Here is a 13,307-nt window from a genome sequence, read left to right as displayed (position 1 = left end):
CAGCACTTTTGTAAATTTCTAATAATAACTGCATTCACATAGTTGCCCATCCTTATTTCTTCTAAATATGATTTTTGTGCCATATGTGGCTCCTCAGATAGCAATCTTAATTTCATTGGGAACCTCTTTGGGACTGTTACACTCTTGTATGAATGCTGCTTTCCTCCTCAGAAGTCAAAAGTAGTTAAGAATCAGGCATTCTGATCTAAATACAATTCAACTAAGAAAAAAAGCATTTGAAAAGTCAGCCTGAAAGAGACAGTTTTGCATGGGGGTTGAGGAAAGTGCTGTTTAAAGAGCCTGCACCTTTTCCCTGTGCTTGAAAATTGATCTGATTTTTCATGAAGATACAGTTGTGAGAATAGTCCTTCAGGGTTGAAGTCTACTGCACCACCCCCTCCACATTAAATAGTTGATATTTCATTCTGAGTAGACCTCATACAGTGTTATCAAAATCTACTTGCACTTCCTCAGATAGAGCAATAGTGATTAATCTGTCCAACATTTTCATTTTATCATCCACATTTCAAAGATCTAGAGGGGCAATACAGATAGGGTGAAACAGTTCATCGAATGGCAATGTTTTGCATTTAGTTCTCAGGAAACATTTTGCTAGACTGGTAAGTCTTTAATCGTGTGCATGCTAACCTCGGACCTTGACCCACTAAATTAAGCAGTCTTATTTCTACATGCATAGAAATGCAGCAAGTGTTGTCCCATGTCGGGAGATGACAAAAATTGATTTTGACATATGATAAGAACAAACTCACCTCCTTAGTCCTTCACTTAAAACAAAAGGCTATTTTTTTACTGTAACTTCTGTAGTAACAGAGTAAATTCCATGTAACCTTAAATTGGACAGCCTGGTGTCTGGAGGAGCATTCTTAGTAATAATATTAACCTGTCTTTGTAACTTTTCTGACCTTCATTCCTAAGGAAAACAAATGCAGGGAATTTTCCCCATAATATTGGTGTGACCTACTTGCAGTATTTCCATTATTTTCAATGAAGCTCTTTATGAATCTTCTACATGTCTCAAGCACTCATTCATTCATGATTGGTCGATTTATGTAACTTTTTAGTGTTGGGAGCACTTTCATTCATAAGTCATAAGGGATACACTTGCTCTTAAAGAGATACTTGCCTAGAAGTGTCAGAAGTCTGAATTCTTGATGAAAACCAAATGTAGTCCAACCTAAAGGTAATCTATGCATCCCTATCATTTTCTCAAGAAGAATTTATCCGTTTCCTTTTAATTGAAGGTGGCCTGAAAGCCAAATAAATACATGCATCTCCTATTTCTCGTATATAGGCTATCACAAGCAAAGAGATTTTGAAACTTTTCTTATTCTCATGTGTCTTTCAAATACATACCCCGAGACCTGAGCAACTCCATATCTCTCTCCATCTTTTAAAAGCAAAGGAAATCCTGTTAGGAAGTTCCTGTCCCTCCTAGCTATAGATCCTTTTGAACCCAGTGAGATTGCTCGTATAAAACCTTTGCCCATAATCAATGCAACCACATCAACCCAATCGTTAAAAGTTTGTACAAAACAGTGAACCAGAAACTGGTCCCCTACAGCTTGGGTTTACATAAGGAGCTAGATTAAAATGTGGTAGTCATGAGTTTCTCACATGATTTCAGCCAAGGAAATCATGTATGATTGACTGCCAAAGTATTTGCAGAGATTATACTCTTGATAAAATCATAGTTATAAATCAGTTTGAGTTCACAAATCCGCTAACACCAAACCATACAAATTGCAGCTTGCCTGGCATTTGTATACAACACCATAAAACAGAATTGTGGATCAGCCTCGATGTCAGTATGACTGAAGACCATCTGCTGGGAGACTAATGGGCTTCCTTGTACAGTAGTTTTGGCCACTATGAGCACAGACTGCTGGATGAGATGGGCCAGGAGGCCAAATTGGGAGAACACTGCTTAAAGCATCCTTGTCCCAAAGGGGCAATTGGATTTTCTGGTTTTTCTTTGAAGACGTTTCACTTCTCATCCAAGAAGCTTCTTCATCTCTGGCTGGATGGTGGGGAATGGAAGGATTTATACTCCTTGCAGACAGCTGGTCATTTGCATCCTTTTAGAGGGTCATTGAAGCACTTGGAGGTTTGTCTGTGTCCTCAAGTTCACCTGAGTAGTGCAAATGGGTGTGGAGCCTTTTTGGAACTGCTGAAGGCTCCACACCCATTTGCACTACTTAGGTGACCCTGAGGGCACAGATAAACATTCCAAGTGGCCACTAAAAAGATGCAAATGACTAGCTGTCTGCAAAGAGTATACATGGAAATCCTTCCATTCCCCACCATCCAGGCAGAGCCGAAGAAGCTTCTTGGATGAAAAGACCTGTGTCATCACAGCTTCACAAGGCCTGCCAGCACAGCTCTGCCAATAACACACTGGACTCTCATGCATGAAACGGTCCACTTTTCTTCCCTGATGGTAGAAAGAAACAGGGAGGTTATTTTTTTTCCTTTTTTTCCATTTAGAGCTGCAAATCAGTAATTGGTATATTGGCTCCACTTTCCGGCGGAGACAGACAAGGCTAAAGGATGTCTGCATCAATATTGTCCCAATGGGTTTTTTATTACCAAGCTGAAGGGTCCTGCCAATGCTTCTTAGTGATCTAGCTGTGCTATCCAAGATAAAGAGGGGAAAGATACTTCTCCCTTTCCCAATGTGGTAATAAGGACATAAGCAAACGTCTACGGAGATTTTCAGTCATCCAGGTCCCAAAGTTGCTTTATCAAGAGGCAACTGGGCTTCCTGGTTTTTCTTTGAAGACATTTCACTTCCCAGTAAAAATAGGGGAGCCCTACTTATTTTGCAAATGCTGTTCTAGAATTCCATTCAAATGATGAGAGGAAAAGCACAGGACTTACAGGCTGGTAAACTTCCTTTTAATGTAGGGCAGCCGCCATTGTATCCCAGATAGAAAATTAAATCAGATGCTGGGCCATCAGGGATTTTTAATTCTCTTTCTCCATCTAGAGAGCTTTTTTAAAAAAGTAATCTGCCCCCTTTTTGTTTTCATTGGGGGAAAATACATCCCTTCCCTCCCCCAGCTAAAACCGTTTACATTTTAACCACCAAGCTTTGGGAGCTGGAGGGGGAGGAGAAGACAGAGTTTCATTATGGAAAATGCCTGCCCAGGGCATTAAGGATTCAAGTAAAAATGTCTCTTACAGTTAACTCCTCCTTTGTCAGACTTATCAGCCCGCAGATATATTGGGATTGCCACTTCCAGAATTCCCTGAATCTCTGCTGTCTGGGGAAATTTTGGGGTTTATTAACTCAACACACTGGGCAATGGCTGATTGACTAAAGCTAATTTCTTAGTCCTAGGTTGACCAGTTCTAACTCAGTATGTCTACAACATATTTTGTATTTTTTTGTGTATTTTGGATATACATACATACATACACACGCGCACACACACACACGCACACACACACACACACACACATATTCGTACATTTTCCTATGCTGGTCTTGTTGTATTTGAGTCTTTTCCCGTGTAAGATTGAGATTGTCTTGGCAACATTTCAGCGAGGTCTCAGTCGCCTGAAGATGGCGAGTGAGACCTCGCTGAAACGTTGCCAAGACAATCTCAATCTTACACGGGAAAAGACTCGAATACAACAAACATATATGTGTGTGTGTACACACACACACACACATACACACACACATACACACACACACACACACACACATACATATACATATATACACACCCACCCACCGTATTTTCAGAACGTAAGACACACCTTTTTCCTTCAAAAAAGGTTGAAAATCTGGGTGCGTCTTATACACTGAATACAGAATTTTTGGCTGCCCCGTTTGCAAAAATGGCCATGCATAGCCTTTAGGAGGCTTCCAGAATTCTCCTGGGGGCTGAGGAGGGCAAAAATGAGCAAAAAAATGGGCTGTTTTTTGCTCCCTTTTGCCCCCACATCCCCCAGGAGCACTCTATAAACTTCCTAAAGACTATGCATGCCTTTTGTTTGACAAAAAAAATGGGCCGTTTTTGGGAAGTCTGCAGAGTGCAAAAATTGTTTTTTTTAATTTACCTCTTCAAAATCTTGGTGCGTTTTATACTCTGAAAAATATGGTATATATTTTGGATTGGGGGGGGGGGATTGGTCTTCCTTTTGGTTAACCCTTTCTTTTACTGTGAACTCCAATTCTAGGTGTTCGATATTGGCTGCTACCAAGAATTACTGGCGCCATGTTTTTGCCTGCTTCCTCACGACAACATCAACCAAATCACCGAAGTCATTCTTGGAGAGACGAAGGCCTACGTGTTCTTTGAGCGGAGCTATGGGGACATGCACTCCTTTGTTCGTACCTGCAAGAAGCTGAAGGAGGAAGAGGCAGCCAAGCTGTTCTATCAGATAGCCTCTGCTGTAGCGCACTGTCATGATGGCGGGCTGGTCCTGAGGGATCTCAAGCTGCGGAAATTCATTTTCAAGGATGAAGAAAGGTGAGAAAAGGCATCTCTCCCCTCCCTCCCCGACGTCTCCCTCTCCCTGCTCCCCTCAGGGAAGGCATTGCTGTAGTTTGCCATTTCAAAAGGCTTCTTTTCTGACTACTGTTCCTGATATCTCCCTCAGTTAAACTTCGACCAGTAGAAAAAAAGAAGATTTTAGTGGAGTTTGAGGGAAGCTGGTAGCTCATCTTCACTTCCTTGAAAAGTCTGGGTTGAGGAGAAGCCACCACTTAGCTTGTGGTCTCCGGGTGTCTATTTGGTTACAAGATGGATGCCCTTCCTGGTGTTCAAGGCATGGGCTGAGAGGAAATGGTTATCCATGAGTTTCCATGGCTGGGGGTAATCTTCAACTTATGTCTTTTCACTATCAGACCCAGAGCCATGGTGGTGCAGAGGTTAGAATGCAGTATTCTGCTGGCAAATTCTGCCGACTGCCAGCAGTTCGATTCTCTCCAGCTGAAGGTTGACTCAGCCTTCCATTCTTCTTAGGTTGGTAAAATGAGGACTCAGATTGTTGGGAGACAATATGCTGACTCTGTAAACCTCTTAGGGCTGTAAAGTACTGTGAAGCGGTATAAAAGTCTAAGTGCTATTGCTATATCTTGGCCACTGTACCTGAACTACAAGTGTTGGGGCATATAGTTCAGTAATCTTTGAAGAACTATAGGTGCCCCATCCATATAAAACCTATCGATATCCAAGTTGACTAATCTACAAAAAAATATATGAAATTTTCCCATGAGATGAACTTTTGGATTGTAGTTTCATAACAAGTTGCTTTCCTACATAGAGCTATTAATATTACTCTTGTGCATGAGTTGTTTCAGCTGCGTTTTTGACCTTTCCCCTTTTCAGTGGGTTCACTGGGAAGAGCATTTCATGCGGCTGTATTCTTGAGCCCATCCTCTTGTGACAGCTAAAATCTAGAAGCACAAATTATTTTCTTTCCACCCAAAAACCTTTTTTATGCACCTAGTCTTAAACTCTAGAGTTATGCTACAATTTTTAGCTGTTACGTGTACATTTTCATCATTTCCAAATTGGTGGCAATGTATGTATGTTGTGATGAAAACAAGAATGTGAGTTATTTTAAAAGAGTAACAGTTGGATTATGTCTGGAGTTTTCAGAGGCTACAGTTTGATTCTTCAGGTTTATGAAATACCTATCGGGAACATTGTGAAAGGTGCCAAAAACCACATTGATTGTTTCTCAGTTTTTTAAAAAAATGTTGCCTAATCAGAATTGCCAGTGTGTATTACTTTTAAGTGCTTTTCTAAAAGAAATTTTAATAATAAAACAAATTTTTACAACAACATTTGTATTGCAATTTTGGTCTGGTATCCTGCCTCATGATCCTTAAAAAAGCCAATCTAGAAAGATTGATCTCCTTCTGTTCCACTCTGCATTGGTTGCAAGTAGGTCACTAGCAGGGATATGTAGAGCTTGCCAATTTGGAAGCAACACATTCCAGTCTCTCTCTGGACCATGCTTTAATTTCATTTGACTTCTTGGCCCAGGCTGTTCTGGAAGAATTGGTGGCTTCCAAAAGTAAGTTCTCTAGGCTGCTTCCAGTTTAGAGGATTTGCTCCCAGTCCCTTCAGAACTACTCCCAGAATGGTACATCGGGGGGGGGGGGGGGGACAGAAGGTTCAGCAAGGGTCCAGAGAGGGAGCGGAATGTCCTATGGGTCTCTGGGATTGATGCACAATCCTTAAGCATTAGGCTGCCCTTCATTGCTTATTGGAGGTGATGCCTTTTGATAAAGAGCATCTGACATAGCTCTCACTTAAGTGGGATCAGAGACAACACACGATGCTACAAAATGGCTTGTTGGGTTTTAGCTTAGGATGTTATATGAATATTTTGTATGTTGTAGTTTATAACTCATGGATCAAGCTGTTTAGATCTTATTCAACAAACTTTGGTTACATAGTGTAGGGCAGTGTTGGCAAACCTATTCGGCACTGAGTGCCGAAACGGGAGTGCGGGAGCACCGGAAATCGGGAGTGCGCTTTTCACCGCGCAGAGCTAAGCTTCTGGTTTCCAGCATGCGCATGTGTGCTGGTCACCTGGTCTTCCAGTTTCCAGGAGAACAACTGGTTGGTCTGCCAGTTTCTGTGAAGAACAGCTGGCTGGCATGCATGTGTATGCTGAAAACCAGAAGCTCAGCTTCCGGGCGTGCGCATGCACGTCTGGGAGCTACTCTTCCAGTTTCTGGTGTCCCATGCACGTGAAGATCAGCTGGCCAGCATGCATGTGAACTCCAGAACACGGAAGAGCAACGGGTGACGGCTGGCATGCCCAGAGAGATGACTTACCGTGCCACTTCTGGCACATGTGCCATAGGTTCACCATCACAGGTGCAGGGTTCAGATTCTTTCCCTGCACTGGAGAAACAGGGCTCAAATCTGGGGGAAATGCTAGCTAATGCCAGTGTTCTCGTGCTCCTTCTACCCAGTGGTCCTCTTAATAATGACATGCATTGTGTGACTTAATGACCGCAATTGGAAAAGCTGGGATTGCAGACCATCAGCAAAACATTCCTGTGGCACCTCACTTAATGACCACTTTACTCAACAACTCAAATTCTGGGCCCAATGTGATCATACATGGAGGACTACCTGTGTGAGTCTGGGTATGGAGAGGTCAGGAATGTAGGCTTTTCTTGGCCGACTCTGCTCCCATCCCTGTGAGAATACAAATTTTATCCTACACACATAATCTTTCAATGTGATTTAGACTTTGGATTTGGAACTTTTGTAGGGAACGCAGCTGGATTTTTCAGTGTTCCAGCTGCGATTCAGCAGATACATTTACCATGAACAGGAATATGAAAGGAACACCTGGTGTTGACTCACTAAAAGAGCTTCATCCGTTCTTAGGATTGCACTCCTGCAGCACAATCCTGAAGAGCAGCATGATACTGGAAATGGACACTGTTGCTTTCATGAGTCCCCATGTGGGAGGCTTCCTTTGTGTTTCCCACATGTTTCAAAGCATTTCTTTAGAACTGAATCGGAAGCATTGTACAGAGTAGCACATAGGAAGAAAATGGTTAGATGCTTTGTTGTTGTTGTGAAACAAAGCCAAGTTGCATAGTTAAAACAAAAATGTATTGATTCGGTGCATAAATCTGTTCGGGTTGACACGGTTACACGGCACTTATATCAGTTCATTTTGATCATGGAAGTTCTTTAAAAATCCAGTAATGTTTCATAAGCCTATAGAAATTACTATCTGGACAGGGTTGATTTGTGCAAGCCTACAACACCCTGTTAATATAAGTTATTCAGCAATACTATAGTGGCAATAGTTCTCCCTTTCAGCTTCACATTGAATGTACGTTCTTAGTAATTACTAAAAGTTGTGGGCGAATGGTTGCTTTTAAGAGTTCCAGATTTCAGCACTGCATTCATTCCTTCTAGAAAGTCATACGTGTTTAGAATCTGTATTCAATCGTTGTTTGATTAAGATGTGTAGAATATGGAATGCATTTCTTTGCCTGCTGAGAAGGAACTTCAAATTCATACTGAGGTCTTCTGTCATTGATGTATCGTGAACACAGAGGATGAATAATAAAATGCACCAGTTCAATCTGCGTTCCATGTGTTTTCTCCATGAAGAACATAGACCTACAATCAGGGACTTTTTGCATCCACTGAGGTTTCTGTGCTCTTTGAAACCCCGAACTTTCAGATTTCTATATTGTGTTCATTTGTATAAAATAAGGCAGTATAATTCCTTGTATAAAAACCCCATTCTTGTTCCATAAATTGCACTTCCATTTCCTAGCATTCTTGTAGGCTCCTTGCTTCTTCCTGATGATGGTGCCTTGTCCACATGAGTCCTGCCTATTTTCCTCTTTGAGAATAAAGCAGCATATATTTGGAGAGAGGTAGTCTTTGTTCAGAAGTTCCATATAGCTGCGTATTCCCAAGTATATACTTTGTTCTGAATTGGTGTCTTGCTTTAATGTATTCTTGGTTGTGATATAATGTTCTGGTGCTCAACCTCATCTTGCTGGAGATTAATAGGCTGTTGTTACTACATGAATTGTGTGGCTCTATGCTTGGTATTTTACAACCTTGACATATGTGTATAAGAGAGGGGAGCAAGGCCTTGGATCCTGATGAATAAGATCAACTATTATATCTGAATCAGTGTTTAAAGAATGCCAACTTGAACTGTTACCTTTTGCGTGGCACAATGTGACGTACCGTATTTTTTATATGTATATTTTATGTTCTTTCCATTAATAGATTTAGATTTACTGGCAGTTGATATATCTCTCTATCTCTCTTTTTTTTTAAAGAATTGTTGAGTGTGTTACCATTTATGCTAGTGCCCAAACACAAAAGATTGATCCCTTCTCACTTTCATTTAATTGATTATTTTGATCAATATATAGTCAAGCTATTAGCATTGCCTGACATAACTAAGATGATGTTTTGAAATGAAAATAATATGTTCAGCTTTTGTGTTATCACTTTTTTTCCTATTGCAATCATTTTGTCCTGCCAGTAAATTATATTCAGCAAATACTTTTAAAAAGTCTTCAATTAAATTTCAAATGTTGGCTGTCATAATATTTAATGCTTAGAATTCATACTTGTTAATCAGCTTTGCTAGTAATATTTTCAAAAAGATTCTATTATTTTGGAAGGTTTTTTGCATTCTAGGTGGCCATTTTTTAACAGTGGGAAATATCTCTGGACTGGGAAGACAGTAATATTTTTTCATTATGTTAAGAATTTTAATGCATAGATATACAGTATATCAAGATGGAGGGAGGGATAGAGGATGGGTGGATGGATGGGATTCCATATGCAGCTAGAAAATAGATCCCCAAATCAGATGGATTTCTCATGGTTATCTGGTTAAGATGTCAGGCTAGAAACCAGGACACTGTAAATTCTAGTCATGAAAGCCATCTGGGGGACTTTGGGCCACTTCTTTCTTAGCCCAATTCACCTCACCTCACCAGATTGTTGTTGTGGGGAAAATAGGAGGAGGAAGAAGGATTATGTAAGTTTGCCATCTTGGGTTATGCATAAAGTAATGAAGGTGGGATAAAAATCTAATTAAATAAACAGGGAAGTCACTTGAATGAGTTGGATTCAAGACTTCACTGGAGGGGCTCAAATAAAGTAAAACCTTACCTGTTGTTCTGAAGATAGCATTAGTCCATTTTAGGCTTTGGTTTTGCAAATTCAGGGAAAGGAAACTATCCCCAAAACATAACCAGTGATGCAAGCTCTAGCATTCCCTACCTCTTGTCAAGTAACAGGTTTGTCTTAAGCTTTGGCTCTTTGTTCTTCACCTGTTAATATGTGCTATGACAGTCCACTGCTCGTCAGTTGCTTAGCTCTAATGTGTGCTTTCAGGAAGAACAAATCCATATGCTGCCTTCCTCGAAAACAAACCAAAGGAGCCCAGTCTTCTAGGAATTTCAAGTGACACAATAAGGCTATTTTTAGATATATCTTAACACTGAGTTTCTCAGCTGATTTGCATGAAAACAGTCAGTAGAACAATGTATTAATCTTTGTAATAATATGCAGCCATGGAACTCGGTGTGATCTTTACAGTAAACATCCTCTGTGCAACCAGATGAACAATACTGGTTTTATTTCCATTTTTGCAACTGAGGAACTGAATCTGACAGTTCCTTGCTGAAGGCTGCACAGGAAATTGGCGAAGCAGCCTCTGAGACCAGATTTCCCAGTTGTTTCTGCCACAAGCAGAAGTAATCCTAGGTACCCTCATCCAGAGATAGCAATAGCAGTTATATACCACTTCACAGTGCTTTACAGCCCTCTCGTAAGCGGTTTACAAATTCAGCCTATTGCCCCCAACAATTTGGGTCCTTGCAAGGATGGAAGGCTGAGTCAGCCTTCAGACAGTCAGGATCAAACTGCTGGCAATGGGCAGAGCCAGCCTGTAATACTGCATTCTGCGCCACCACACCTCAATGATAGGGCTCACCATTTACTGAAGGTAACCTTCCCAATTATTAGATGGCAATTCAGATTTTCAGATGTTCAGCCCATCAGGGATTGTTTTAAAAATATATTCAATGAAGAGAGGAAGCTGGGCTGGAGCCATGCCATCTGAAAGACTGATTTAAAAAAATATGTACTTAAAAAAAAGATATTTAATAGGTAAAGGTTCCCTTCGCACATATGTGCTAGTCGTTCCCGACTCTAGGGGGCGGTGCTCATCTCTGTTTCAAAGCCAAAGAGCCAGCGCTGTCCGAAGACATCTCCATGGTCATGTGGCCAGCATGTCTAAAGGCCGAAGGCACACGGAACACTGTTAACTTTCCCACCAAAGTGGTTCCTATTTTTCTACTTGCGTTTGTTACTTGCTTTCGAACTGCTAGGTTGGCAGAAGCTGGGACAAGTAATGGGAGCTCACCCTGTTACGTAGCGCTAGGGATTAAAACCGTCAAACTTTCTGATCGACAAGCTCAGCATCTTATCCACTGAGCCGCCGTCTCCCTTGTTGATATTTAATATTTTGATATTAATTTTTTTTTTCCTTTTTGCTATTCTCACTATGTACACACCAAAGCCAGCAGGCTTTGCTTTATGTACTTCTCATTGTATGTCTTGTCTCTTAATGGCATTTAGCTTCTAAGTTCAACCAGTTTAATATTTGTGGTTTGCATCATTCTTCTGGCAACAATTCCCTGTGGCTAGCTGAACTGGAATGGTGGATGAAGAGGAAAAAAAGAGCGGCAACAACAAGTGTTGTGCTTGGTACAGCAGTTGCCCCATAAGCTCTGCTATTTGCACAGATTTGGCTTCCCTCAGATCTTCTGTTTAGCCTAGCAGGGATCAGCAGAGCCCTCATGTGGTTTGTGGGTTTGGCTGACTCACTAAAAACTAGACACCAGGGAAGCCCTTGTTGTGAATTGCACTCTCAGGCATGGGGAGGATGGCAACTTAACACTGGCAGCACACTTGGAATGTGAACAGGTATGTTCCCGGTATGACTTCTGTGATGGGGCTTGCCTGTTCATTAAAGGCTGGGCGACTATGGTGGGTGTAGCTATGCCACAGAACATATAATTATTCTAGAAGCCAAATGGACCTCCTCTCTCAAACTCCACGGGTTTACCTTTGACTTTTCCCCCTCGGCGAGTTGGCCCTTCGCCAAGCAAAACAGCCACCCAACACATTTGTCATCCCAAAGGTGCTTTTTCAAAAGGCGTTGTTTTTCCTTAAAGACGTCTCGCTTCGCATCCAAGAAGCTTTTCAGTTCTATATCACGTAATGTTTCAGAACTGAAGAAGCTTCTTGGGATGAGAAGCGAAACGTCTTCAAGGAAAAACAAAGGAAGTCCAGTTGCCTTTGGAAAAAGCACCTTTGGGACAACCGTGATCTCTGATGACTGAGAATCTCCATAGATCAGGGGAGACTCTAGAAAGAGTGCAGAGAAGAGCAACAAATAGGATTAGGGGACTAGAGGCTAAAACATATGAAGAACGGTTGCAGGAACTGGGTATGTCTAGTTTAATAGAAAGAAGGACTAGGGGAGACATGATGGCAGTGTTCCAATATCTCAGGGGTTGCCACAAAGAAGAAGTCAAACTATTCTCCAAGGCACCTGAGGGTAGAACAAGAAACAACATGTGAAAACTAATCAAGGAGAGAAGCAACTTAAAACTGAGGAAAAATTTCCTGACAGTTAGAACAATTAATCAGTGGAACAACTTCCCTCTGGAAGTCTTTAAGAAGATGTTGGATAGCCATTTGTCTGGAACGGTATAGGGTTTCCTGCCTAGGCAGCGGGTTGGACTAGAGGACCTCCAAGGTCCCTTCCAACTCTGCTATTGTATTGTATTGTATTGTACTCAAGGCCCAGGGCCCATATCTGGCCCGTGAGGTGCTTAGTTCTGGCCTTCAGGGCCGCCCTGGAAACAGCAAAGAGCCTTTTTTCTCTGGCAGAGTGCTTGGGCCACCACAGGAACCCCCGAAATGAGTGATGTAGAGCTGGCCACGCCTACCCCAGTCACATCCACTCCGGCCCCCTGAGGTCAAACATGATCCTGATGCAGCCCTCAATGAAAATTGAGTTTTGACACCCCTGCCATAGACAAATCAACATTTTTCTCATTTTCTAAGGATGCTTCGGTGAAGCGCAAATGGAATCCATACTGGCATGCACCTATTTAGCGTAAATGCCATGATTCTATAGAGCCAGGATGGCAAACCTATGGCCCACGTGCTACAGGTGGCACGCTGAGCCATTTGTCAGGGCAAGCAAGGCGCGTGCTGGCCAGCTGACTTTAGCCTTTTTTTAGGCCATAGAGCTCCAGAGGCTTTATAGGAGCCTGGCGAAGACAGCCTCCCCCGCCCCCGGTGGCCCTCCGGAGGCTTTAGGAGCTTCCCTGAAACCTCCGGAGTGCAAAAAAAATGGCCTACGGGCAAACCAGAAGTTCGGTTTAAGCCCTCTGGAGCCTTCAGGGGCCTTCCAGAGGCTTCCCTGAAAGCTTCGGAGGACGAAAAACGACCCTATGAGCAAACCAGAAGTCACTTCTGGAAGTCACTTGGCACGCGAGCCAAAAAAGGTTCACCATTGCTGCTATAGAGACTGTTTGCAGCATGCCTCCTTCCTTCCTTCCTTCCTTCCTTCCTTCCTTCCTTCCTTCCTTCCTTCCTTCCTTCCTTCCTTCCTATCTATCTATCTATCTATCTATCTATCTATCTATCTATCTATCTATCTATCTATCTATCTGGAATCTACTGTAATCAACAGGAAGAAACTCTGTAAAAATTCAAGCAGTTGAGGCA

The 13,307-nt window shown here is 42.0% G+C and overlaps 1 protein-coding gene across 1 annotated transcript in view; it reads left to right on the top strand.

Annotated features, from left to right (window-relative positions):
• The window catches only part of TRIB2 (tribbles pseudokinase 2), a 32,972-nt gene that overhangs the window by 3,548 nt on the left and 16,117 nt on the right, over positions 1–13,307 (top strand). Inside the window, exon 2 of the mRNA XM_081941884.1 lies at positions 4,210–4,502. Within this exon, the coding sequence (XP_081798010.1) occupies positions 4,210–4,502 (293 nt within the window). The remainder of the gene's footprint in view (positions 1–4,209; positions 4,503–13,307) is intronic.

Source organism: Natrix helvetica (genome assembly GCF_964273705.1).
Source record: "Natrix helvetica genome assembly, chromosome: 2".
NCBI lineage: Eukaryota > Metazoa > Chordata > Lepidosauria > Squamata > Natricidae > Natrix > Natrix helvetica.
This window is presented reverse-complemented; position numbering and strand designations above follow the sequence as displayed.